The sequence below is a fragment of the Coturnix japonica genome, chromosome 22 (genome assembly GCF_054131305.1).
Source record: "Coturnix japonica strain WE chromosome 22, WE-NBRP24, whole genome shotgun sequence".
In the NCBI taxonomy this organism is placed as follows: domain Eukaryota; kingdom Metazoa; phylum Chordata; class Aves; order Galliformes; family Phasianidae; genus Coturnix; species Coturnix japonica.
The window spans coordinates 5,621,735-5,648,875 of NC_140684.1; the positions used below are offsets into that span (position 1 = coordinate 5,621,735).

A 27,141-nucleotide genomic window follows, 5' to 3' on the forward strand; every position below is an offset into this window, starting at 1 on the left:
GAACAATGCGAGGTTGGGCCCCACGGCTGCCCCCCCCCCCACCCTCCGACCCCTGCCCACGCCCCTATGGGGTTCCCGCGGGGTCACCCCGCTCCTTCCCCGCCCTTATGGTGGGCTGTGGCCGTGACGACCCCCCCCCAAAGGTCCCGCTGTCCCGTGACGTCACGGCCATGCAGCGGTGAGCTCAGCGCCGGGCGGGTGCAGCGTGACACGGCGCTGTGCCCCCAGCCCCGGGCGCTGATCGGGGTCCCCCGGGCTGGGGGTGGCGCCCCCCGACCCCATCTGACAACGGCACAGAGATGGGCACCCCCAGTATCAAACCCCCCCACACACACTATGCCAGGTTCAGCCATCGTGGGGGTCGGGGTGATTTGGGGCCTCGGGGTTGCGGGTGCAGGATGGGACCCTGGGCTGGGAATGGGGCTGGGGGCAGGGCCAGGGAGTGCATGGAATCAGAACCGGGACATGGGCTGGGTCAGAACCTGGAACGGGACACGGACCAAGGCTAAAACCAGAACCAATGGATGCCTAGAATGAGACCAACTCAGAACCAGGACCAAAATGAGAACCAGGCCCGGGTCCAGAGGATGCCCAGGATCCGGATCACTATCAGGACAAGAACCAGGGGGTGTCCAGGACAAAACCGGGACCAGGACAAGGTCCAAGACTAACCCAGGACCAAGACCAGGAGCAGGGGATACCCAAAAGCAGGACCAGACCAGAGGCAGGGAATGTCCAGGGACAGAACCAGGATGGGGACAAGAACAAGGAGACGCACAGAATCAGGACTAGAACCGGGACCAGAACCAGAGGATGAGCAGAGCCGGGATGAGGACGAGAACCAGCACCAGGACGGGCCCCGATCCGCCCCAAAGGGCCGCAGCTCCATCACCCGCTGCTGCTCAGGGCGCGCCGTGACTGCGCTGCGCTGCGCTGCGCTGCGCGGGGCGGGGGCGGTTCTGCTCCTCCTCCGCCGGGGCCGGGCCTGAGCCGCTTCCTGCGGAGCCGCCGGGGCTGCGAGCAGCCGGCAGGGCAGGCGGCAGGAGGGCGAGGCGGCCCCGAGCCCCGCCGCCCCCCCCCGACCCCTCCCCAACCCCGACCCCCCCATCCCCCCCTTCCCCGGCCCCGCTCCGCGCTGGCGCAGAGACCCGGGCCCGGCTCGGCGCTGAGGATGTCCCGGAAGGCGCAGCGGGCGGAGGTGTGCGCGGACTGCAGTGCCGCAGGTAGGGAAGGGCCGCGCCCGGCCCCGTCGGCGTTGTCCCCCCCCGACCCTCCTCCACGCGGGGCCGTTCGCAGTTCGGTTGTGCGTGTGCCTCCATCCCCTCCCCCCCAGCATCAGCACCTGGATGACGCCCCCCTCCCCCTTTGCTCTGGACCCCGCTGCCCCGCTCTGAACCCCCAGCTTTGTACCCGCGGTATCCCGGTGCCTCCCTCCCCCCCCCGCACCCCCTGTTTACCCCAGGGGTCCCAGTGACCCCCACCCTTCCTTCACACCCCATGCTGAGACCCCAGGAGCCCAGGGTTCCCCCTGCATACCCTGCCGACTCCCTCTTTGCCCACAGCAACCCCACAACGTGCCCTAAATAAACCCCCCCCCGTTCCCCCTGCAACCCTCGGTGCACCCCATTCCCCATCCCTTTGTACCCCTACTTTCCCCCTCGGCACCCAGCACTGTGCCCCCTGGTGCCCCTGTTCTGCACCCAGGAACCCTACAGCGAGCCCTAAAATGCCCCTGTGCCCCCCAGACCCCTTGTTCCATCCCTTACAGCCCCTTGGTGCCTCCCATCACTCCCCACTCTGCACCCCCTACTTTACCCCTGGGATCCCCTTTTGCACCCCGCACTGGGAATCCCCGCTGCACCCCATTATCTCTATAAGATACCCTAAAGATGGCTCCCCCCCCCATATTGTGACCCCCAGACCCATCCCTGCGGCGCTGGGGGCAATGAATGAATGTTGAAAGCGGCTCAGAGCCCTGAGGATGGCGGCCACGTGCATGGGGGGCTGCGGGGTCACCCACTGCTGTGGGTCAGCCCCTGTTATAGGGTACCCGGCGGTGCCGAGGTTCCTATGGGGGAAATGGAAAGCTTTTTCTCCCAATCCCTTATCACCCGGCGGCCATGGGAGGAAATGAGTTATAAAGTCCAGAGGCCGCTTCCGACATCGCGGGGCCGGGAGCAGCCGGTGTCGGGATGTTCGGGGTGCCCGGCTCCGGCATCGCCCCCGCGGCGCAGGGATGGAGTTTCCCATTGCTCCGGGTTATGGGGTAGCACCGTTCTGCTGTGCCCTCAGCCGCCCCGATCCCAATGAAGGAGGAAGGGGTGGCACTGCGAGGTGCTGTATGGGGTCCTATATGAGATGCTGTATGGGGTCCTATATGAGATGCTGTATGGGGTCCTATATGAGATGCTGTATGGGGTGCTATATGAGGTGCTATATGGGGTGCCCCCCCCCCGGCACGCAGCATCCTGTTCCCGGCAGCGCCCCGTGGGCCGCGGTGCGGAGGCGCAGATGCGGCGGTGCTGCTGCCAAGCGCTGCCATCTGCCCGGGCGGTGCTGCCAGGATTTGGGGGGGGGACGACGACAACACTGCCTTGTGGCCGCTGCCGGCTGTGCCCCCCATATTAGAGGGGTCGGGGCTGCCTGGTGTGGGGCAGCAGTGGGGTTTTGGGGAGGGGGTGGGAAGGAAGCGCCGCACTGGGTGATGGGGGTGGGTCGCTGATGGTGCTGCTGCCCCCTCCCACCCGCAGCCCTTCCTCCCGTGGGGCGGCGCGGTGTTTGTGTAGGCCCTATAGATGCACAGCACTGTTCTGCTATGGCACAGGGACGCTGGGGACCGTATGGCCCACCCTGAGTGGAGGGGGGGTGGCACCCTATCTGTCCCCCATCCCTTCTGTTGGTGCCGGGGGGTCTGGACCCATTGGGGTGCCGGCTGTGGGGAGCTGCCCCCTAAGAACGGTGGGGCCCCCGTGGCCGGAGCGGGGCCGGTGCCAGCACAGTGCTCAAACGTCCCTTTGTTCTCCTGGGGACACAAAGGGCTCCAGTGCGGCCGAGCGGGGCCGGGTAGGGGGCGTGGGGCTGCTGGGGGGGGGCACAGCCCCTGAGTCTGTGATGGCTGAGTGGGTGGGAGGGCACCCACCTGTATGGGGACACCCGGAGCACCCGGCACAGGGGGCACAGCATCGGCACATCGGGGTGTATTGCACAGTGCTGGCATCGCCCCCGCTGCTGTCAGCCCTTCTGATGAGGGGGCCAAATCCTGCCCCCCCCCCTTGGTTGCTAAGGGAACCCTTTGGGTTTCCCCTGGCGATGGGCTGAGCCCCTCTCCGTCACCCTGGAAACCGCCATGTTGCTACGGTGACGCTGCCCCCCCCCCCAACTCCCAACCCCATTTCGGGTGATGGATGGAGGCCCCCCCCCACACACAGCCCCCCCTACATAACACCCCACGCCCCCTGCAGACCCGGGCTGGGCCTCCATCAACCGCGGTGTGCTCATCTGCGACGAGTGCTGCAGCGTGCACCGCAGCCTGGGCCGCCACATCTCCATCGTCAAGCACCTGCGGCACAGCCCCTGGCCCGCCACGCTGCTGCAGGTGGGTGCACCCGGGGGGGGGGGGTTACAAGGGGGGGTGTCCCATCGGCTCACTGTGCCCCCCCCCCATGCATAGATGGTGCACACCTTGGCCAGCAATGGGGCCAACTCCATCTGGGAGCACTCGCTGCTGGACCCGGCGCAGGTGCAGAGCGGGCGCAGGAAGGCGAATCCCCAGGATAAAGTGCAGTAAGTGTGGGCTGTGTGTGGGGATGGGGCTGTGGGGATGGGGGGAGCTGTGCTGGATGTCCCCCCCCCTCACCCTGTGTCTCCAGCCCCACCAAGTCAGAGTTCATCCGCGCCAAGTACCAGATGTTGGCCTTCGTGCACAAGCTGCCGTGCCGGGATGATGATGGTGTCACCGCCAAGGACCTCAGCAAGGTGGGGGCACGGTGTGATGGGGACCCCCCCTTGGTGCTGCTGACACTCCTGGCACTGACTGCTGCCTCTCCCCCTGCAGCAATTGCACTCCAGCGTGCGGACGGGCAACCTGGAGACATGTCTGCGGCTGCTCTCACTGGGGGCTCAGGCCAATTTCTTCCACCCGGTGAGCTCTGGGGGGGCAGACAGCCCGGGGGGGGCATGATGTTGTCATCACGGGGCTGACGCCGGCTGTACCCACAGGAGAAGGGCACCACACCGCTGCACGTGGCTGCCAAGGCAGGGCAGATCCTGCAGGCAGAGCTGCTGGTGGTGTACGGAGCTGACCCTGGTGCGCCCGACGTCAATGGGAGGACACCCATCGACTACGCCAGGTGAGAGCGTTGGGGTGGTGGGGGGTCGTGTTGGGATGGGGGGGATGTGGCCAGCCCAGGGTTGGTGTCACCCCGGCCGTGCCCCGTAGGCAGGCGGCCCAGCACGAGCTGGCAGAGCGGCTGGTGGAGTGCCAGTATGAGCTGACCGACCGGCTGGCCTTCTACCTGTGCGGCAGGAAGCCGGGTGAGTGCTGCACCCATTGCATTGCATGGGGGGGTTAGGAGGGGCCGGGGGGGCTGATCTCACCACCCCTTATCTCTGTGCAGACCACAAGAACGGGCACTACATCATCCCACAGATGGCAGACAGGTGAGTGCCCGGTGCTCACAGCTGCGCCACCACCACTGTCCCCCCTGGTGTCCCCGCTGGGCCGAGGGGGGGACCCCACAGCTGTGACCACCGCTGGAACATCACATGGAGTGTGCGTGTGGGGGGCTGTGTGTGTGTATATGTATGTGTATATATGTGTGTGTGTGTGTGTGTGTGCTGGGGGGGCCACACGCACGGTTTAACGTCCTCCTTTATCCTGTTCTTCCCTCCACTGCTGCCTCCGGAGCGCAGGGTGCGCCCCAAGTGCATGGCACAGAGGTATTGTCCGCTCGGCGCTCGCACCAGGGACCCCCCCGTGCCGCCGGGGTGGGCTGTGGGTGCTCAGCACCACCCGCTGGGGGGCAGTTGGGAGGGGGGGTTGTGCTCACCCTGTGCCGCCCCACACCCTGGACCCATAACTGACAAAGCCACCATGGGGCCCGCAGGGCACAGCTGGGGAACGTCTGGGAGGGGTAAGAATGGGAATAACCCCAACTTTGTGTCCCCCCACCTCATGCACCCAACAGCCTGGACCTGTCTGAGCTGGCCAAGGCAGCCAAGAAGAAGCTGCAAGCGGTGAGCGTGGGGCTGGGAGGGGTGGGGGGCTCAGCTCTTGGTGTTCCCCCCTCCCTCGCCCCCAGCTTGATGCTCCCCCCACCTCCCACCACAGCTCAGCAACCGCCTGTTTGAGGAGCTGGCCATGGATGTGTACGACGAGGTGGATCGGCGCGAGAACGACGCGGGTGAGCGGGGCTGGGGGTGGCTCTGGGTGTCCCGTCCCCCCCCCGGCTGGTGCTGGCGTCCATCCCGGCACAGGGAGGAGCAGAGCCCGGCGCTCCCCCCGATCCGATCCGCACCGCAGGCCCCTCCTTCCTCATTCCTCGGCCGGGCTGGGGGCCGTTCCCTTCAGCGAGGGGCTGTGCTGTGCCGGATCGGGGTGCTAGGCGCTGGAGGTGGGTGCTGGGACCCCCTGGGGGCTGGGGATGAGCCTTGTGGGTACACCCCGTCCTCGGGTCAGGGTGGAGGGGGGCAGCCCTTTTCCATGGTGGGTCGGTAGGATTGGGCACGCTGAGCTTTATCCTTCACTCAGCTGGGGGCACCCAGAAGGGATCTGGGGGTCACAGCTGTGCAGGGGGCCCCCCCAGGGCAGACTGTGGGGCTGGGGGAGCTCATTCCCTCCGGCCCTGCTGGGCTCTGCTCCCAGCCCTACACGCTGGCCCTGCGCCCGCGCCTGCGTCCTACCAGCCCCGCAGCCTGCTGGGGGGGGACAGCACCTCCAGGACCCCGGCCCATAGGGTTGGGTGCCCCCCTGACACTCCCCCTACCCACAGTGTGGCTGACAACGCAGAACCACAGCACGTTGGTGACCGAGCGCAGCGCCGTCCCCTTCCTCCCTGTCAACCCCGAGTACTCGGCCACCCGCAACCAGGTGAGCCCAGCGCACTGCTCAGACCCCCCCTCGTGCTCAGACCCCCCCCCCTCACTGCTTTTATCCCCCCCCACCATCTCAGGGCCGGCAGAAGTTGGCCAGGTTCAACGCCCGCGAGTTTGCCACGCTGCTCATCGATATCCTGGGGGAAGCCAAGCGCCGTCAGCAGGGAAAGAGCCCGCTCAGCCCCACGGGTGAGAATGGGGGCAGCCGGGGTGGGAGTAAGGCAGGGTGGGAACATCTCCCACCCCCAGCTGAGCCCCCCTGGCCCCGCAGACGCCCTCGATTATTCACTGAGGAGCCAGAGTGACGTGGACGACCAGCACGACTACGACAGCGTCGCCTCCGACGAGGACACGGACCAGGAGCTGCTGCGCAACGCGTCCCGCAACAACCGCGCACGGGTGGGCTGCAGCCCCCTCCCCACCCAGACACAGACCCTGACCCACCCCCCCCCTGCTCCTGGTGCTGAGCCCCTCTTCCTGCACAGAGCATGGACTCCTCCGACCTGTCGGACGGCCCCATCACGCTGCAGGAGTACCTGGAGGTGAAGAAAGCCCTGGCTGCTTCTGAGGCCAAAGTGCAGCAGCTGATGAAGGTGAACAACAGCCTGAGCGATGAGCTGCGCCGGCTGCAGCGCGAGGTGTGTCCCGGACCCCCCTCCAGGCTCCCCATTTTCCCTTTCTCCCCATTCCATCCCCCCCCACTTACTGCTCCCTGCCCCGCCGCAGATCCACAAGCTGCAATCAGAGAACACACAGATCCGGCAGCAGGCGGTGCCCCCACACCCCAGCCCAGCCCCCAGCGAGCGCCCCGAACACGGGCACCCCCCCGGCACGGCCCCCCTGCACCGCCGTGACCGCCAGGCCTTCTCCATGTACGAGCCGGGCTCGGTGCTGAAACCCTTTGGGCAGCCGGTGGAGGAGCTGGTGACCCGGCTGCAGCCCTTTGGAGGCGGCGTGAGTATGGGGTGTGCTTTGGGGTGGGCTGCGTTGGGATGGGTTATTGTGGGGAGGGGTCTCGGGGTAGCTGCAGTGATGCTGACCTGGGGGCGGCGGGGCTTTACTCTTCCGTGTGTCGCAGGAGGTGGAGGACGAAGCTCTGTACTCCATGCACATCCCGGCCAGCGTGTACCGGGTAAGGGGGCCGCAGCGGGGGCGGCTCCTGCATGGCACGGGGGGGCTGTCGGCCTCCCGAGCTCCTGGGACGTCCCCCACCCCTGCAGCGCCGGGGAACCCACAGTGGGGCCGGCAGCCGCGGGACTTCCCTGCATGCAGGGTGGTGGTGTCCCCTGTGCTCGTCCTCCCCTGCACGTCACCAGGCTCATCTCTGTGCCCCCCCCCACTCAGCCCCTTTTTCCCCCCTCTCTTCCCCTTCCAGATGCGGAAAGGTCCGTCGGTCTCCTCCATGCCCTTTCCCCCGTCCTCCCCGCTGCTCTCCTGCCCACCTGATGGTGCCCGGCACATGGTGATGTACCAGGGGGGTGGGGTAAGAGTGGGGTAGGGGAACCTTATTCCTGTATGGGTATGGGGCCGGGCAGGGCATAACACTGTGGCTCCGCCCTACAGAGCAAACTGGACCGGCACGGCAGCGGCACCGACAGTGACTATGATAACACACAGACGGGCGAGATCCTGCTGGGGTGAGTGATGGGGATGGGGGCCGCTGGGGGACACGGAGCTGGCATTGACCCCTGTGTCCCCACAGCGTGGAGGGGAAGCGCTTCGTGGAGCTGAGCAAGGACGAGGACTTCCCACATGAGCTGGACCCGCTGGACGGGGAGCTGGACCCTGGGCTGCCCAGCACAGAGGACGTGATCCTGAAAACCGAGCAGGTCACCAAGAACATCCAGGAGCTGCTGAGGGCTGCGCAGGAGTCCAAGCACGACAGGTAGGGCTGCGGTGTGAGCGTGGGGCCGGGTGATGCTGTGCCCCACATCGCTCAGCCCTCTGTGTGCCTGCAGCTTCGTGCCGTGCTCGGAGAAGATCCACTCAGCGGTGACGGAGATGGCATCGCTCTTCCCCAAGGTAGGGGTTGGGGGTGGCCCCGCCGGGCTCCCATTGCCCTATATGTGTGTCCTAACGCTTTCCCCGTGCAGAAACCGGCGCTGGAGACGGTGCGGAGCTCCCTGCGGCTGCTGAACGCCAGCGCGTACCGGCTGCAGAGCGAGTGCCGCAAAACCGTGCCGCCAGAGCCGGGCGCAGCCGTGGACTATCAGCTGCTGACACAGCAGGTCATCCAGTGCGCATACGACATCGCCAAGGCGGCCAAGCAGCTGGTCACCATCACCACCCGCGAGAAGAAGCAGTGAGTCCAACACGGGCTCCGCTCTGCGTGTCCTCCCTCTGGTTTGGGCTGAGCGCGGTGGCTGTGGCAGCAGAGCTGGTGCTCGGCCCTGGGGAGCTGCCCTGTACAGCAGCAGCCCGAGCCTGCTCCTACCTTACCCAGTACACAACGTGTGCCAGCCAACTGGGGTGGCCACGTTCTCCTTCCCCCCTCCCCGCGGCCGCGCTCCCCCGGGGCCGCCCGCAGCATTACACTGGACAGGGGATGCCTGGAGGCCTTCCCCCCCTTTTCTCCCCTCCTGGGCGTCCTGCCCCGCGCCGCGCTCCCTCCTGTAAGATGTGTCCTTGTACATTTGTATCAATAAAGATGTGAGCGTTGCACGGCGCCCGGCTCCATCCCATCGTGTCCCCTCGGCCTGGACCTGCTGGCTGTGGCAGCCTGGGGGAGGATGGTGATGGGGCAGAGGAAGGCTCAGGGCACAAGGGGCTGCGCTGCACTTAGAGCACAGCGTGGGGACGGCTGGCTGTGCTGAGAGCAGCAGAACGTGCTGCTTAATGAATGTCAAGCTGGGGGCTGGGCCTGCTGCAATCCCTGCTGGGCTGTGGCCTCCATTAGGAAACATCACCCCACGCTCCCCCCTCTATAGCATTGCAGCCCCCCCCCCGGCACCCTGCAGCGCCTTCTGTAATGTGGGGCGGGGGCTTCAGAGGGCGGATATAACAGGGATGGAGCACCTCCATCCTGCCCCCATTTCCCAATCCCCATTGTAACCTGCTGCCACAGTGATGTGTCCCCCCCCTCCCTCCATGGACACAGGCCGACACTCCGTGTACTAAAATTACTTTATTACAGTTGATTTTTTTTCTTTTTAACATTTCCTTTGCTATGATACAAAGGATACTTACAAACAAAATATTACATATGACCTTATTTTTTTTTTTTTCCATTTTTATTATTATTATTTTTTTTTTCCTTTTTCTCTTCTCTTATTTTCTGACAACTTGGTAACAGCTTTAAATGCACAATCTATACAATTAATACAGGTTATATATGAGCTATAATGTATGCTGAACCAGAAGAATACCAGAATACTGACAATATACTGTACATTGAGCCTTACCAGATCGCGCTCGTGGCATTTCCTATGAGAAGGAAAACGCACACCTGTAGGTTCACTCATAGCAGCTGGTGCTCCCAGCCATGGAAGCAGGCAGGAGTTGGGTTCCCATCCGGATCCTTCGCAGCCCATTGCTATGGGTGAGGGCCTGGAAACCTCAGCCCAGTGTTCATAGAACAGCGGAGATGTGTGTGCTCTACCTGCGGCACGAAGCCACCATGGCTGGGCTCTCCGCTGTGACCCCGGGATCTGCTTGGACCCAGAGGAAACCCCACATAAAGAAATGGGGGGGGGGGCTGAGTGAGCTCCTGGTGTCCTGGGTGAGGAGGAGAAGGGGGGAAGCAGCCACGGCCCTGCAGCTCGAGCCCCTCCAGGTGTGCGCTTCCCTCCTCCCGCTGCACTGATAAGGTTTTACCTTTTTATGTTCTGTTTTGATTTCTCTTTTGAAAGCAACCAGCAAATGAAACGTTTGGGTTTGGTTTGAAGTCGACCAGCATTAAGGGTGACTGAGCCGCCCCTCCTCCCCCACCCCGCTGCATCCCGGCCCAGAAAAACCCACACGGGTGGTGGAAGGGATAAAACAACAAGGGAGGAGAAGAGGAAACAGGGGGTGGAAAATAGGTTGGGAAATAGCGGGTTGGAGTGAAAAGTTCATGGCTTGTGCAAAAGGAAACACAACCAAACCCCCCCAAACGGACTGAAATTAAAAGCCAAACCCAGGAACAGGCTGGAAATAATGGAAACGAATGGCAAGGAATCTCTAGAATCCAAAATATAAATAGGATGTCTGGCTGACTGGTAGAAGAGTAGGTCCTTTAGGTTACAAAAAGGAAGATACATTCAAGAGGCTCTGAACCCAGCGGGGTAACCGATGTTAAACTCGTGTTAATAGTTAGGCTAGAATTCTCAAGTTTGTCTTTTAAAATCTTCACAATACAAGCAAGCTATTTGGTAAATGTACACTATACACACCTGACACAGCACCTCCTACCCCCATCACAGCCACCTACCCGCTCCCACACAACACCAAGGGCTGCTCACAGCCAACGCTGCGGGGTCAGCGCCGGCCCAGCCACCTCCTCGGCCGCTCACACGTCACCAAAGGGCCGTCTCCTTTCTCTTATACACACTTCACTTTGTCACGTTAATTATTTACATCAGGGCTGCCCCCCATCCCTTCCCTCCCACCCTCCCACCCCCCCTCCCCGTGTTTCGGCTGTTTCTAGGCAGGGAACAACGCTCCCGTTCCAAGCAAGCAAGGAGAAGGGCTGGAGGAAGGATGCAGGCGGTTCTCGCCATCCCCGCACACGAGGACGCGGCTCCTGCGCGGATGCTCAGCCCTCAAAAGCTCCATCCCCACAAACCAAAGGCAGCCGGACCCGGCCCTCGAGCACAGCCTCACCTGCACCCACAGCCCAGTGCCTGCAGCTTCCTGGGATGCTCAGCATCGCTCCGGGCTCAGCTCTGCCGCAATACAGCGGGGTGCGCGCCCAGCTGTGCTGAGCTGCGAGTTGCCATAGAAATGCGTGATCCTGGAGCTAAAAGCAGGCAATGATCTCCAATGAAATTCTTTTTTTTTTTCTTTTTTTTTCCCCATTTTTTTCCTTTTTTTTCCTTTTTTTTTCTTTTTTTTTTTTTTTCTTTTTATCCTCCAGTAGGTTTAGATGAGCTCCGGGCTTCGAGACAAAAGCACCGAGAAAAGGGAGAGGAGGGAAAACGGCATCATTTCTACAGAGGCTGGGATAAAAAAAAAAGAAAACCAACCCAAAAAGAGTCATCAGACGGCATTAAAACCACAGCACAGAAACGGAACCCGCTGAGCTCAGCCCCCAGAGCCGCCGGGCTGCCCACCCTGCGGCACATGGCACAGAGGGACCCACAGCTCCCCCAGCAATACAGAAGCACAATTCCTTATACAGCGTCACCTGGACAAGCTCAGGGACTGGATGCATGCTGCACTACGACTGGCAATTACAGTAGCTTTCTGCTAGCTGGCACAGACCGTCATCTAGAAATCTTAGTACAAAAAAACTTAAAAAATACAGAAACTAGGTCAATTTGTTAACTACATATGTACAGATAATTACAAAGTCTTGGTTTTTTGTTTTTTTTTTTTGTTTTTTTTTTCTTTTTTTCCACTCACAATCATTCAACTAATTGTCAGTGAAAGTTCAAACTGTGCATGTTCTGAGGTACCCGTACTCAGGGGTGGGGAGCGGGGCCGGGCTCAGTGGGATAAGCAAGCAGGGAGGGACAGGCCGTGCTGGGACGCAGCGCCCCGAGGGCACCGCGGAGGAGCAGCCCAATGGTCCCATAGCAAAGGGCTGCCCCCCGCCTCCCCCCCAGGAGCCTGCAGGTGAAGTGCAATGGTCAGAGCCCCGCAGCTCAGTGGTTAAGGTGCTTGTTGGCCGCCAATCTGCTTTGCTAAGTCCCTCTCCGGCTGACAAGGCCTTCCTCCCCATCGCACAATGGGATTGGGGCCACCTTGCAGGGTGACATTCACCACAACCACTGACTTTTCCTTTTGGCCGTCGTCAGCTCCCCACCACACACACATCTCTCAACAGACCCCGGCACGACGGCCTTGTAAAAGTGCAAACTGACACAACCACAGCAGAGCAACCCTGCGTGTGCAGCCCATGGGCATGGATGGCACAACCCGACCCAGACCTCTCCTAAAGCCCTGCAAGAAACCTTCCAACAAGGAGAGGGGAAAATCAACTCAGAACTCTCCAGCAGCACAATGAAGACCCGTGTTTGGCACTCTGCTAAGCTGGCCAGGCCTTGGGGCTGTGGGGGACACATAGCAGGATGAACAGCTGCGACCCGATGCACCAATGAACCATTTTGAACCATTTTTAACCCCATCTGCCCAATGTCTTGCTAAGATACCGGGGTCTCAGAGGATCAAGGAGGAGGTCAGGACAAGAGGGCTTCACAGCTTGAGGGCAGCCATCCGTCCAGCATGGCACCCAGGGGAGAACCATCCTCTGCTCACGGGACTTGAGTAACAAAGCACACGTGCCTAAGCAGAATAAGGAATGCACCAAAACTGTATCTATACGTACGCCAAGTGTCTACTCACACATATAATAAATCATCCAACATCACCTCTCTTGCCACCCTCCACAAAAACCTGCTCTAGCCACAAACTGCAGCAATGGGAGCACCAAAGGTTGGAGCCCACAGTGATGCTGCTAGGACCGAGCTGAGCCCACGGGACTGAGCTGAGCCCACACGCCCACCTGCTGCTCCCCACCCCTCAGCAGCCCTGTGCTTCCCTACCACTACACCACCTTGTTTTCTTCTACTGCAGCCTTCCGACTTGCCGGCACCCTCTGGGAGCTTTCCAGCACGCTGCTAGCTGCTATCCTGCCCTCCTGCTCCCTGCAAAAAGAAAGCAATGATGAACAGGGCTCTGTTAAGGAAGGGCTCCTGGCTGCGCCCAGCCCCTGCACACGTCATGCCCTTGTCCTTGATGAGCCCCGCAGGGCCCACAAGCAGAGAATGCTACAGAACAGCAGAACTGAAGTGCCCTGGCAGAACTGCACAGCGGGACTTGGGTGCGTGCACACCCACACACAGAGAGTATAGAAATATATACAAAGGAGATACCATATATATATATATCCAGAGATGTGCGTATTGAACGGAGTAATGGTCGACAGTGGTACAATACAATTTATTGCCTCTCAAGAAATGGCACATGAAGAGGGTGAGCGGGGCAGGGCAGCTGGCAGTACAACAGGCCCTTTCCCTGGGGACCATAACAGCATCATTCCAGGACCTACGGCGGTGCACGCTGTGCAGGCTACAGCTCACGTGCAGTGCATGCTCTTCTGAAGCATGGGGGCTGATGGGGAGCAGAGCAGTGCCAGCCTGTCCCCGAGCCAGGCAAGAGGTGGCTGCAAGGAACATCTGTGGGAAGCCTGGTATCGTACCACATGGATCTCTTCAACACCTCTGAAGCCCATGGGCTGGCTGGGAGGATGGGGTGCAGGCAAAATGGAGATGTGCCATTTCAGCACTGCACACCAGGAAGAAGCACGGAGCACACGATAGGGATGGGAAAGATGGCTGCTGCCTCCCAGGGAGCCTTGAACTGATCTTAATTAAACAACAAAACAACAATCAGATTGGATGAAGAGGTGAAAACGCTGGCTCCTCTGCTTGCTTTTCTGTTTTGTTTTCCATCTCTGAGCTAAACTACATCAGAACTTCAGGTCTTTGCAAAGGGGAAAAGAAAACCACCAGCAAATACCATCCCAGGTGTCCAGCTGCTGACTGGAGACAAAGCAGTCAGCCCACCCAGCAGAGCTCCCCCAGCGTTAAACACAAGCACAGAAGATGCAACAGAACATCTTTGCTGAGGTACCGGAGCAGTTCCTACAACGTACGGTTAGTTATTCCTTAAGCCAAGGTTAGGGCACGGCTGCAACGAGCGCCATCTGGAATCACAGATCTCAAGTTGAAAAAACAAGAGTTTGCAAACTGATTCAGAAATTGTTTGCGTCTCTCTAGCGGATTTCTGAGCAGTTCATGCACCTCACACACCTCCAGGACACAACCTGAGTCCCTCCAGCCATGCTGCACAGCGCTGCTTTCCCAACAGCTCAGCCTTTCATAGGGCAGCCTCCTTCCCCCAGGCACACACAGGGACACACACATTTAGACCAGTTGATCTGAATCAGTTTTTGCAAACTATTTTAATTAAAATATTAACTTGTTGGAATAAGTCCAGGTCTGCACATGATATACATGTAAAAATGGTTACTACACAATTCTTTTTTTTTTTTTTAATACAAAAAAAAAACAAAAACAAAAAAACAAAAAAAACAAAACAAAACAAAACAAAATAAAACAAACAAAAAAAAAAGCCAATAGGGGATAGCCATCATTTGGATTCAGCATTCAGTCATGCTCCACATTACACAAAGAGATGGGTTGAGAGGATCCTGTGGAAGTAGCTCAATTGAAGCCAGAGACTCGACCAAATTCAAACCATAACAGAAGCAAAAGAAGGAACCTGTGGGCACAGCCTGTCCCACTGCTGCTGGCAATAGAGGAGCTGAGCTTCACGCCCTCGTGTTAGCACCGTGCTCTGGACACACACCGCACACTCACATGGTCAATGCCAATACAGTTTGAGGGGGGTTGGCCTTCCCATTCTTTTTTGGTTTGTTTTTGTTCGTTTTTCTTCTCCTTTCTTTTTAAAACCTAAACCCTGTTTTGCTGCATTCGTATCAATATTGCAATGCAAAAAAAAAAGTGACCCCAAAACATCCAATTCCGCGTGAAACCAGAGCAGAGGAAGGGATGGGACCATTCATAGCCACCACGGTCCACAGGGGACGCGGTTGCTTCCTTGGGACCACTCCTGCAAACTGTTTGGACTACAAGGCTCCTCACCAAGGGGCTGCAAACAGCTGTCGGTAGTTCGGGTCTCCCATCTGAGTGATATGCTACGTCAAGATGCTAACGAGCCCCGTGGGATTCATTGGACACGGGCGGAGTGTTCGGGGTTGGGAGTAGACGTTAGTTTAGCTAACGAAAGAACATCGCCCTGTTGAGAGTACTGAACAGCAGCGAGACACTAGAGTATTTACTATATAAATATGTCACATGGACAAACACATTCGGAAAACCTTGCTTTTGAGCCCTATCAACATAGTAAAGGCAAATCCTAGAGTTAGCAGCTAGTGTTTTCTTCAAGATGATTAGTGTGCAAGGAAAAACATTTACAAAGAACCCTGGCTAGTCAGTCCCCAGGACAGAAAGCTTTGACTCGAGCCAAACCTGCACTCCTCCTAACCCCCACAGTGCTGGCTGCCCCAGCCTGCTTGGGCACTGACACGAGCACGGCAGCATCTCCAGTTCCCAGCACTAAGGGACAACACTATGCCACAAAGCCTCTCGCTTCATTAGTCTCCCTGACCTTTTATCACCGTATTGATTCCACGGCCTCCTTTGCTTCCTTTCAGTAGTACAGCAGCTCCAACGAGCCTCTGGAAGTAGTGCCTTCTTGCATGGCGTGATATGCTGCCAAACGATCACAGCATCTCAAGGGACTTTAAGAGTTGTAAAGTATTGCAGCAACAAAAAGAATAAAAAGGAGCCTCACATGCAGTAAGATCTACAGTGGTGATGTGGGTTAGTCATCAGCTGGGAAGAGTCATTGGCTCAGCTCCTCCTGGTACACTGTGGCAACTAAACATTTCAACAGTTGGCTACACTCTACATGTAAACAGGAAACTGCAACAAGCCAAAAAGGTAATAAATTGGTGGATGTAGTGTAACAATGAAAAAACCCGATCAATGGCATTTTGTGACTATGGCATCCTTCAAAACACCTCTGGCATTTGAGACTGATTGGCTGAAATTCTAACATTTCTGAATGGAGCAAAAAGGACTACGCTGGGCTCCAAGAATTATTCTGATGCTTAGCTAAGATGAGATGTCACAGTATTAGCTGTACAAGTGCATTACTTACACTCCTCTGCCCAACCTTGCCTGAGCTACCAGCAGCACAGTCAGGGAGTGCTAAAGCAGGAATACAACTTCTAACATTTCTAGCCCGTTCCCTCCCAGCAGGTTTACCTACAGAGTTCTCGGGAAGCTGACCAGTGCCTTCTGAGAGAGCTTCACTTCTGACACAACACGGAGCCGGCACTTGGGTAGAAGGGCCCTGCTGAGCCCCGGTGTCTCCTGGCCTCTCTTCTGACCCTTCTTCCTCACCTACAAGTCTTTGAAGATGCCTCCTGGCGGAGGCAATACCCTAGAAATGTTTCCACGTTAATGACAAATAAAAACGGAACAGAAGATCCAGCTGTTCCTCCCCTGGATGTTGGTTTAAAAGGCAGCTTGCCTGGTTTTTGCAGGGTGGTAGTTGGAAATTTATGGACATGGGAGGAGGTCTCTGTTCTCCCTCAGACTTCCTACGGATGGTGTGATGCGGGCAGCCTGAGGCCCTTTCTGTCCCTGTCAGTGTTACGACCACCAGCCAACTCTTCTGACTAATTGCATATATTTCTCAGACTCCCTCCCGAGACCCCTCCAAAAAGTAAAACAAAAACCAACAAACGAACAAAACAACAACAACAAAAAAATAAACCGACAACAAAAAACCACCCCGCCCACCCCACCCCCCCACAAACCCTGCAGCCAAATACTATGACATCCCAGTTAGTAAACACAAAACGTAATGCTTTACAAAATGAATACAATATTCCATGTGCACCCAGCTTCCACACGTCAGCACCGCACTGAGGAGGCTGCTGGGCTGGTGTCTGTAGGCAGTTTCTGTTGGCAGACAGCTCCAGTGGAATTGCCACCCTCAGTTATTGTTTAAGTTATGTATAAGACATGTGTGAACCATTGGATATTTGTGAAGTAACACTTGTGCTCCTGCTCATGCCCTGTTCCGTCCGTCCCCCAGAAGCTGTCCGCCTCAGAGCCTGGGGGCTGTTGCGGACCCCTATCGCACTACCTCGAGGTACCCCCTGCATGGGCCCCGAGGGGTGACCCCATGGCTGGGGTCCACCTTGCATTGGATGGCCCCAAGCTTGCGGTGGGCCACCCATGGGATGACCCCAGTGAGGTCCTGCACCCCCAGTAGGATTGTGGGACCAGCCAGAAGCTCCCGGGTAGCTGTGGCTGAACGCCTCGGGGGAGAGATTAGAAAGAACCATATTACTAAAGCCTAGCCTCATGCTTTCTGAGTCAAAGGCTTCGATCTCGCGAGCTTGACGCTCCAGCAGGCTTCGTATCCGTTCGGTACGCTCGTTCTGCAACGCCAGCATCTCCTCCTCAATCTGGGAAGAAAAAAAGAAGAGAGTCTGTAGCAACAGGGCTCCTTCATGGGCACGGCCTCAAGTTTCTGAAGGACTCTGAACACCAAGCTAATGGCAAATCTTCTCCACGTATTTCTGCAGGAGATAGGATCCAACTCACACGTCCACCAACAGACTGTTCCTAATGCAAAAGGATAAGCCCCACAGAGCTGTGCATGGCAAAGCACGGTGAGCACCAGCTGGAATGTTTCGCTCCCTGTTCCCTCATGAACACAGAGCTTTTCAGGGATGTGAATCCCAAGTTTGCAGTGATACTAACAATGTGACATAGGCAAATCTTATAGGAATACAGCTTCCATAGAAACCTACTGGGAAAACATCTTTAAATACCAAGCACAGTATCTACAGAGACAAACACCTGCCAGCAGTGCTTAACGTGACCTGCACTGCTTGTAGCTGAATCTGGTGATGACATTTGCTCTTTTCTCCAGGAGCCAACATATTAGCCCACATTCAGTTTCCTCATCAACATTCATTGGTCAGATTTTCTTAGCTCCCATTTACCACCTGTTATCTATCCATTTCCTAAACTGGTCATGTTACCCTGCTACCTTCTCTAGTGCGTGTGGCTGAAGAAAGCAGGCAGCAATGCTTGTGGCATGTGGCAGATTATCAGCTGGATGATATGAACACAGTGACAACTCCAATTTCTTCCCTGCAACACTTTTCCAAATCAGTTTCCAACAGTACTTTGTAAGGGCACTGGGACCAGCTCTCTGAGTGCTGGTAACATGGAGCCTCTCAACACCCATCAGACAGGGCCAGAAGCCTTTCTCATTGAAATCTTTGCAGTCAGGTGGAAAAGCAAAGAATCTCTTCATTATCTTCTTGCAAGCACTGAAAAAGCAACATTTGTCCTCATTGAAGAAGTCCAGAAGGGTAAAAAGCAGTAGGTAAGACTTGCAGCATAGCTCCCTAGCATCTGCTGTCAGCAGTGACGCAGCTCAGGCGATATCTCAGGCAGTTCTGAAGGCAGCGGGCAGAGCATTGTACTGGTAAGCACCCTCTTGCCTTAGTCAGAGAATCTGCAAAGTGATTTCATCTGGAGTTTAGGAAACAATCTGCTCCCGTGTGAGTCATCTCCTGAGCCATTTCAGGCTCTCAGAAGCAGCCTTACCCACTCGCCTGTTTCTTGCCGCTAGGTGAGCGGCTCTGGGTCTCTGCAGAGCAGCTTGGCTTACTCTTGTTGAAAGCCATGCAGCGCTCAGCAGGCCTGCAAGTGGCAGAAGAGGAAGAAGCTGCCTTCTCTAGTGCTAGCTCTTTCAAACGCTGCAATTTATCCAAGTGGAACCCCCTTCTCTTTCAGAACTGCAGCTCTCCAGCATGTCTGGCTGCACACAGCTCTCAGTCTTTGTGCCAGTGAAACAAATGGGACTTTGTGCAACCAAGCTGCACAGACAGGCATGCCTGACACCCTGTGTGAAAACGACATCGCTTAGAAACGACCTCAGGACACGGGACTCTGAAGATGAGATGTTAGAGGCACACGCAAAGGAAATGAGTAAACCTTTTAAAGGCCTTCTTGGGATAAGCTCAGTACTGCTGCAGTACAAACAACACAGCACCAGGGTGTAACTCGGACAGAGCCTCAGACACTGGCACTTAAAAACTGGGCATGGAAAGGGCTGGTTACTCCCTCCTGAGCCCAAGTCAGACATGCATGCTCTGCTGAGTTACTATGGTGATAGGCACCATCAAAAATAAAGAACACTGAGCTGAGAAGGAAGCAGAATCCTATGCACGAGATAACTCCTGGAATCTGGTTTGTTGTTGAACACTGGGGACTGACTTTGCCACAGGCCGTGTATGTGTTTGTGCACATAAAGTCAGACATTCATCCTGTGCACATACATGCCCTTGCTCTGGCTGCCAGACAGCTTCAGTTAGCACAGGCACACAAATACCAGGTGACATCGCTGAGCAACCTGCAACAGAGCACCAGCAACTCCAAACTCTGACAAAGTCAGAACACCCTTCCCTGTGAAGGATATCCTTTCAAAAGGAAGATGCATCCACATTTGCACCCAGGTGACTTCCCTTGAGCCGCCACTAAGTTGCTGTAATTCCAGTGACTGTCTCACCATTGGTCCATGACTGTATCAGCATATCAACATATTAGCACTGCACATATGGCAAAATAAAGGCTTCCCACCTATGGAAGCTGAAGGCCGATCCTGCACATGAGGAGCTTGGCTTACCATGGCATACTTCTTCCAGAGCTCCCTTCAGTTCATACCACCAGAGGGCAATGCACACCCAGCCCAATATACACTAAGAAGCAAGGCTGGGACAGGAGAATAACTAGAGATGGGGTATAAAAACCATTATCCCACATGTGGGTGCCACATAGGAACCCTGTCTGCACAAATTCAGTTTCTTTCAGAGGCTGAGCTGCTTGCAGGAGACCAAAGCACGGTGCTGCCTTCTTGGAGATGTTCCTCTGCTGACCATGAGGTGGAGCAGCTTTACTCCAACAGGGTCAAGCATCATCTGTTGGCCTCTGGGAGGATTTAAGCGCAAAGAACCTCGAGGCCACAGAGTAATTGCCATAAATTAATAATCGCCGATCAGCATCGAAGCTGAGAACTGCTGTGTGAACGGTGATGGCTGGCACCCCCAGAGCAAATCAACAAGGGAAAACTTGACAGCAGGAAGGCTGACTGCGTATTTCCTTTCACTGACAGCTGCATTACCCTTCCTCTGGTTTGTGCATACACTTCTACAAACCCCATGCATCTGGCACCATGTAGAAAAGCATGCTTCAACCAGGAGCACCTCAACACATGCAACAGCCATCTCAAGTTGAAATCCAGGGAGCTGCAGGTTGCCCATGCTTGTGAGTCTTGGTTACGGGCTGCTGCCAGCCAGCCTTTCTATAATATGTGACATTTCATGGGGAAACTGCAGCTTGGTCTCTACACTGACAAACAGAGCAGAGCTGCAGTAAAGGAAATCATTACCAGAAAATACAGGGTCTCAAATCAAAAATCCATTCATTTTAACTTTGCCCCACATATTTTTTCCTCCAGATACCTACTGCTAAAACCATGCATAGATCATTATGTCTGTCCTCTGCGAACAGAGGATGTTGAATTGCAGCTCAGAGACAGAAAGAACCATTTGCTTTCCTTTCTGCCCAGAGAGGCACAGCTCCCCCTGGCTCTGGCATGCTTCAAGCAGCTCTGCCTCAGCCAGAGAGCCAGAATCTGCTCACAGAGGATGGCTGAGCTGGCAGAAAGTTTAGTCTGTGTCACTGAGCCATTATCCCAGAGAGGCAAATATCCAAATGATCTCTGCATTTATCCACACAGCAAGGAAAAAGCAATTTCTCTGTCTTTTGATAGGTACAGTGTTGAAAGATGGAGTGTGCTAAGGGTGCTCACATGCCCATTTTACCTTCTGCTCAAGGAGGGCCCGACGGAGGGATACCCTCTGTTCAAGATCACGCAGCTCCCGGTCATGCTGGGCTTCTGCCTGCATCTTGATTTTACTCTGATATGCATTCAGCAGCTCCAATTCTTGCTGCAGCTGCATCTTCAAAACCTGGCACTCTGCTTCCTGTGCTTCATCCAAACGCAGCTGGGAAAGGCAGACAATAGAGACGTTTCACTATGGGGTAACCACTCATGACACTCTGGGGGAGGACTGCAGGGAGAGGGAGAGAATGGGATGGAACTTTTGTTTTCTTAGCAATACAATTGGTCTCTATTGTACTTGGTTTCACCAAACAGAGAACCTATAGTGACAAAGACTGGTGACAGTGAGCCCACAGTGCTGATGCAAGTGACGCTGATGAGCAGTGGTGCCTCAGGAACCACGATCCGTACTGCAGAGAACAGACTGCTGTAGGTGCTAAAGTTCACAGCTCTCCTTTTTTCCTAGAGGCAAAGAAAAGTTCTCTTGCTCTGTTCAGCTGGATTATCAAACTTCCTGTGTGCAGGAGACTTAAGTTTGCATTCCTGCCAATGCAGGACGTAGGGCAAAAAAACGACATCAATCTAAAAGTGGTTTTAACACTGAACTTTTAACTTCCCTCATGTAAATTAGGCCAGCTACCCTGCTGTGTCAGTGTCAAATCTGTGCAGAGTGATAAGCAGGACACGATATGCATGAAGTGCAAAGAAAACTGCACATTTCAGTTGTACCAAGGACTCAAAGCATTGCTCACATGGTCATTCCCTGAAGAAGGGCTAAAAGAACTTTCAGAGCACTTTTAACATTACTGCAGATTTACAGTCAAACCTCTGAACTCCTCCATGACTCACTGAGCATTTTCCACCAGTGGGACATGCTTTGGTTGGTATCACTGATAAATCAAAACCTAAATGACTTAAAATAGCAAGTTGCATATTATTTAATGATGCTCTAACAGGGACATTCATGCTGTCAGACTTCATGCAGAAAGCAGTCTTTCAGCCACACAGATGCATCACTTTGCATCCCTTCAACAAAAGCTCCAGCTTCAACCTGCCTGACGGGAATAATACCTCTTTCCTCTGTATTTGAATGCAGATTTGAAATACAGAGGAACAACTGTGCTGTGTGTAGCAAGGAAGCAGATAGCCTGCTGTCAGGATACAGACTGCTTAAAATGCAAACATCCCTATTTGGCTGAGGAACCCTGGGTCCCTCGGAGGCGACTCACAGCTTGTGTAGAGAGCATTTCATTAATGCTGTGATCGTACTGCTCAGCCAGGATAGCCAGCTTCCGGGTCTGCTCCTCCTTGAGCCGTTTGAGGACAGCTTTATGTTCACTCTTTGGCGTGGTCTCCAGCAGATGGTTTCTCAGTGCTTTGTACTGTCTGGTTTGGATCTTGCATGTATCCTGAAACTGCTTCTTTATCTGTAGTTCTTTTGACTGGAAAGATGGAGGGGACACAAACAAAGAAAAAAAACAGCATGTTTCAAATGGGAGAAATATCCATTCAAATGGATATTTAGGATTACATTAAGGATATGAGTTCAAGAATCCACAAATGTATAATAACATCTACAGTGCAAGGAGGGAAGCAAAATATACAAGAGGCAATGACTACTGCTGCAGCTGCTTTGACACTGCCACTGTGCAAAACAATTACAATAGAGACACTTTTATAACAAAGCTCCAGCCTAAATACAGCTGTCTCCGCACAAAGAGCCTCACATTTGTCACTGGACTGGATCCAGTCCTGGCTGTTGCTTTTCAAGAAGAATTCTTGAGGGACAGGACTCATATTAATTAGCACCAAAAGCCATACTTACACGTGACTGTGCTTATATGGCACGTATATATTAATGGCGCTTAATGTCATGCAAAGAAGCAGATCTGGTGCATGGGAAGGGACAGGGAAAAAGAGAAACGCTTTTTCCATTGGGAGTTTGATGAAGATCGGATGCGTTTTACTCTTGATATTAAGAATCCAGTTTGCATAAAGATACTCAAAATTGGCTGGGAAAGACTAAACACCTGAAGATATATATACCACCATCAGCACTGCTGTTGTGCCAGCCTAGTGAACAACACCAATCCCCGGTCTCAACAGAGGCTGAGTTCTCCTTTTGCGCTTGCAGCATCTCAGTACTGTGCAGAAATATAACTTTGTTATTGCACATGGGGCTGAAAGACACCAATCTAGGACAAAGTATCTGAGCCTGACTTAGCTGTGTGATGTCAGATACATTATTTCTGCCTTTCTTCCTCCTTCCTGCCTTACCTGCCTCCAGAGCAGCCTGAAAGGGACAGCACCTGCCAAATGCACTGAGGCCATGAAAAGGAAGGAGTTCCCTCCAGGAGGGCTGGCAGGGATACTTCTAACTAAACCAAAACAAATCCAGGAGTGATGAATGGTGGTGGTGAACTGACTGATAGTCACATTTCCAACATTAAGACAAACAAAACGAAGCACGAAAACAAATCAAACCAACCACATCAGCACAGTCAGTACATGGCCTGGTCCATTCACACCACAGTCAAATCCTAGCACACTTGGAGCAGAAAAAGCACAGGAGCAGATTTGTGTCCCTGAATAAACCAGAGGAGCTCTGGGACCCGAAGCAGCACTGCAGGTACATGTGTGTCTCCTGTCACCCCCTGCACTGCCTGCTCCTGGAACTCACTCTGGGCCCAGCAGGGCAGGTGATAAATGCAGCACTTGTAGCTACACAAAGATCCACTGGGACCAAACAAAACCAGCCCAATTCCAGACATCAGCAAGTTTTGTTGTATAAATCAGCAGGCCCCTCTTGTCAAACTGATGCAGAAAACAAGACAGACTTCATTCAAACAAAACACATATAATGGAGAGGAAAAGATCACTTGCACTCTTTCTGAATTCACAGTAAGTTATTCCCCTCCTGAAGGCCTTTAAGGTGCTCCCTCCCTTCCCTTCAAGGAAGTGTCTGCAGGTGCTCACGTGTTCCCACCAAAGACCACAGCAAACATCAGCACACTGCTTTGTCCTCACATTCCGTGAAGTTTCACTTGGACACCACCAGGCTGTTTACAGCCTTCCAACCCAAAGGCTTCAACAACAGGAAACAGAAGGGAGGGGTAAGATTTCCAGGCAGCCTTCTGACAAGATCATTTTGACCCGGTGTTGTGAAACACCAGCAAAAAGGGGGTTTCATCACAATTAAAACGCTCAAAATAATAACAGAGCACTTTCTACTGAAGGGCAAATCCTGTGCAGTTCTACACAAGGTGCTGGATTGACAGCTCAAGCCTGAAATCCTCTGCTAATCGCACAACAGCCATGCATGGCACAGCACAAGCTTTCCATGCTTCCTGCCAAAACGCCGCAGCCCTGTCCTTGCTGGATAAAGGACAGGGTTGGATGCTCTGCAGCCTGGAGAGAGCTGTGGTTCTCTTGGCCCTGCTGCCAGCAGGGAGTGAACATGGCCGTGCTGCCCACTCATGTTTGCACCGCATCACCTTGGGGAGGCAGAACTCATTCATGCTAATCTCAGAAGGATCAACCTAATGCAGCTGGTTCAGTTTGATTCAGCTCAGAGTGCAGCACAGCTTCGCTGTGAAGTCATCTGCTATTTATACACTATATCCTTGGAGATTCTCAACAGTGATCAGATGGTCCCTTGTACTCACAAGCCAGGTTTTCACCATTTAATATTATTCTAATACTGGCAAATCACATTCTTTTCTTGCTGAAGTTCTGTTCTCAAGCAGTTTTTTTTTTCTCTGCAAGAAGACAGTTTGCACCAACTGCAGGTTAAGTCAGATGTGAAATATGAAGCAGGAAGATCTAGAACAACAAAGAATTCCCAAGCTCAGTATGCCATACACTCATTTTGGCATAGCTGAGTGCTGCGTGGAGAGAAGCCTGCCTCCTCCTCAAAGGAAATGTACCAGCAGCTATGAGAAAACTTCATACTCCATGCTTAGACACCTCAGAATAAACCACTGTGCTTCTCTGGATGAAGCTTACAACAAAAACAGTAAGAACCTCAATTACAGAGGCCCTGAAATTCTGGCCAACCACTTCAGCTTGAAGAGCTGGGCAAGAAACCCACGGGAGCACATCAAGGCAAAGGAGCTCCCTGAGGACACTGCAGCTGGCTGGTGTCCTTCACACCTACTAACATACCAGCCATGGTATAGAGGTATCCACACAGAACCCCTTCAAACTAACGAGCACCACATCCCTTGGACCTGCACACACTGCAAACCAGAAGCAGGCTGCAATGAGCCACCAGCAGCAGCAGCAGCCCCTTGGTGCCGCTCGCTCCCACACCACGCAGTACCTTCAGGCTCTTGGGCTGCTGCCGCACCTCCATGACGTGCTTACGCCTCAGCTCCCGCTCCCGGCGCTTGTTGTACTCCAGCTGGTTGGTGAGCTCGGTCTGGTGCTGGAGCCGGATCAGCTCACAGCGCATCTTCTGGATGGTGCTGAGATGGCGGAACTCCAGCTCCTGCATGGACTCGTGCTGACGCAGCAGCATGGCGTGCTCCAGGTCCTTCTGGGTCTGCCTTTTGTTTAACTCCTAAAGGGTGACAGGATGGGGGGGGTTACCAGACTATTTGCTTGGATTCACATTCTTAATGTGACATTACTTTGCTCACAAGGGCATTTCTCCCTTTCTGAGACACCTGAGCAGAGTCCCTGCACCTTATCAGGTAGAGGACTCTCCGCCACCAGTCATTTTCCTTCCTCGTTTCACTTTTCAAGGTGGATCCACAGTAAGCATTTTTTGGAAAGAACTGATTATTGCATCTGTTGACCTTTAGGATCTGACAGTTCTCATGAAATAGGACACTAATTTGAACATTTTACTCTAAATTATTGCAAAAGAAAAAAAAAAAGCCATTATTTTACTAAAAAAACCCTCCTATTTGGTAATTAACTCCAGAGTAAGACTGCAGTTGGGTAGCAGGTACTCTGCAAGATACACTACACACACACGGTTCCAGCTCCCATCTCTGCCTGCTCTCTTACCTCCCGAACCAGGTCCTGCTCCAGGTTGTGGCGGCCCAGCAGCATCCGCCTCTTGAAGCGGCGACACTCCAGCTCCAGGTACTGCCGCTGACGCCTCAGCAAGTTGGCCTCTTCCTCTGCCTGGAAATGCTGGATGTTCTCCTTCTGCTTGGAGAGCCACTCCTGCTTCTCCTTCTTTGGAGTGCTCTGGTTTTCATTCAGCTCCTGGTAAGAGCCAGGTCATTAATTGTGGAATACCTGCATTGAGCTCCCTGGCCTTGGACCTATTAGGCCTGGCCTAATAGCCCACGCTTCAGACAAAGCCATTCCGTGTGGTTTTCTTGTGCTATGAACACTCTGAGCTTCTGTAAATGCATCACATCACGTATCTAAGGGAATACCTGGGGACCATTCACAGCTTTGGTTTTTTAATTTTCATTGGCCATTTTAAGTTCAGTACATGGCTTAAGGCATGTTTCATAAGAGAATCCGCTTGCTCAAACTGCACACTAGAGATGCTCATGGGGTGACTAAGTTTGCTGCTGAAGTAAGAGACATAATTCCTGTACACCAGCAGGTTTTGCTGAATTGTGATCTACTGCCCATCTCTCTGTCTAAGACTCTGTGTTATGAGCTCAAGCTACTACACCTTCTATTACATCTTTCTTGGCTCTGCTGTTTTTTGGCCTTTTTCTCCCAGGAAATGTCTACGTTTGGGAATATTCCCCTCTGGAAAACATTCCAAAGCTGCGTCACACAGCTGATGGTTGAGCACTAAATGGCTCCTTCCAAAACATTATTTATAGTGCCTACACTTTCATCCACTCCATAAAAAGAACCAGGAGGTTTGATTCTACCATTTCTCTGCATTTCACAGAGGCCACGGTTTTCACTGCAATACAGAGATTATTGAACTATTAGCCTGCTTTCCTCATTAAAATTAAGTGTTTTTGCAGGTATTTTCCTTTAAAAATAAGCTATAGGTCACCTTTACTGCTCTGCTGGGTTTCTTTTTTGTCAATTCTGAACATTCACCACTCTTGCAGTGTATTGTACACCTCTCTGTTGGTTCACACTGCTCATTGCAGATGAGTTACCTCTTTCAGCTGCTCCTTACGGAGTTTGTATTCTCTCTTTTGAGACTCCAGGAAACTGTTCAGTTCTTTTTTCTGTTGGGCCTGAATATGCTGTTGAAATTTCTTTTCTTCATTGGCCATCACTTTAGCCTACAGCAAATCCAGAAGCAGATCAGTTTCCGAGGCCTGATCAATTATAGCTCATGTTCCATTTTAACCCTGAGACCTGGAACTCATGATACAGCAACAACAATACTCACCATGACTCTCTCAGCACGAGTCTCAGGAGCCTACCCTCAAACTCTTCTCATTCCAC

At 54.4% G+C, this 27,141-nt stretch overlaps 2 protein-coding genes and 1 long non-coding RNA gene across 11 annotated transcripts in view; 2 read left to right on the forward strand and 1 right to left on the reverse strand.

Annotated features, from left to right (window-relative positions):
• The first annotated feature begins 983 nt into the window (after window positions 1-983).
• On the forward strand, window positions 984-8,758 carry GIT1 (GIT ArfGAP 1). Of its 5 annotated transcripts, XM_015880562.3 has the most exons (22): window positions 984-1,223; window positions 3,462-3,595; window positions 3,671-3,783; window positions 3,870-3,975; window positions 4,055-4,141; window positions 4,219-4,349; window positions 4,439-4,533; window positions 4,617-4,659; window positions 4,912-4,938; window positions 5,187-5,235; window positions 5,330-5,402; window positions 5,991-6,088; window positions 6,171-6,282; window positions 6,365-6,492; window positions 6,579-6,731; window positions 6,820-7,047; window positions 7,172-7,225; window positions 7,469-7,555; window positions 7,657-7,730; window positions 7,796-7,978; window positions 8,052-8,115; window positions 8,187-8,758. In XM_015880562.3, the coding sequence occupies exons 1-22, from the start codon at window positions 1,172-1,174 to the stop codon at window positions 8,397-8,399; spliced, it is 2,304 nt and encodes a 767-aa protein (XP_015736048.1). In that variant the 5' UTR covers window positions 984-1,171; the 3' UTR covers window positions 8,400-8,758. The 5 variants fall into 5 exon arrangements, with proteins under 5 accessions (XP_015736048.1, XP_015736049.1, XP_085378256.1 ...); XM_015880563.3 differs by lacking the exon at window positions 4,912-4,938 and having other exon boundaries at window positions 1,002-1,223; XM_085522130.1 differs by lacking the exon at window positions 7,469-7,555 and having other exon boundaries at window positions 1,012-1,223.
• A 4,964-nt stretch (window positions 8,759-13,722) lies between these two features.
• Window positions 13,723-16,133, forward strand: LOC146757394 (uncharacterized). Of its 2 annotated transcripts, none has more exons than XR_014936511.1 (2): window positions 13,723-13,862; window positions 16,080-16,133. It is a non-coding gene; the product is annotated as an uncharacterized LOC146757394 (long non-coding RNA). The 2 variants fall into 2 exon arrangements; XR_014936512.1 differs by having other exon boundaries at window positions 13,725-13,862; window positions 16,083-16,133.
• Window positions 14,179-27,141, reverse strand: part of TAOK1 (TAO kinase 1) — a 54,091-nt gene continuing 41,128 nt past the window's right edge. For all 4 annotated transcript variants that reach the window (XM_015880561.3, XM_085522128.1, XM_032448422.2 and 1 more), the window contains 6 exons: window positions 26,847-26,975; window positions 25,771-25,974; window positions 25,079-25,318; window positions 21,987-22,199; window positions 20,738-20,920; window positions 14,179-17,302 (listed from right to left, as the gene is read on the reverse strand). In XM_015880561.3, coding sequence (XP_015736047.1) covers window positions 16,841-17,302; window positions 20,738-20,920; window positions 21,987-22,199; window positions 25,079-25,318; window positions 25,771-25,974; window positions 26,847-26,975 — 1,431 coding nt within the window. In that variant the 3' untranslated portion in view covers window positions 14,179-16,840. The remainder of the gene's footprint in view (window positions 17,303-20,737; window positions 20,921-21,986; window positions 22,200-25,078; window positions 25,319-25,770; window positions 25,975-26,846; window positions 26,976-27,141) is intronic.

Excerpts from the sequence above, each read along its gene's own strand:
- GIT1 (XM_015880562.3), top strand. The coding sequence starts at position 1,172 with ATGTCCCGGAAGGCGCAGCGGGCGGAGGTGTGCGCGGACTGCAGTGCC. Across the intron at positions 4,534-4,616 it reads CCTGTGCGGCAGGAAGCCGG|ACCACAAGAACGGGCACTAC; the intron begins GTGAGTGCTGCA and ends ATCTCTGTGCAG. Across the intron at positions 6,283-6,364 it reads GAGCCCGCTCAGCCCCACGG|ACGCCCTCGATTATTCACTG; the intron begins GTGAGAATGGGG and ends CTGGCCCCGCAG.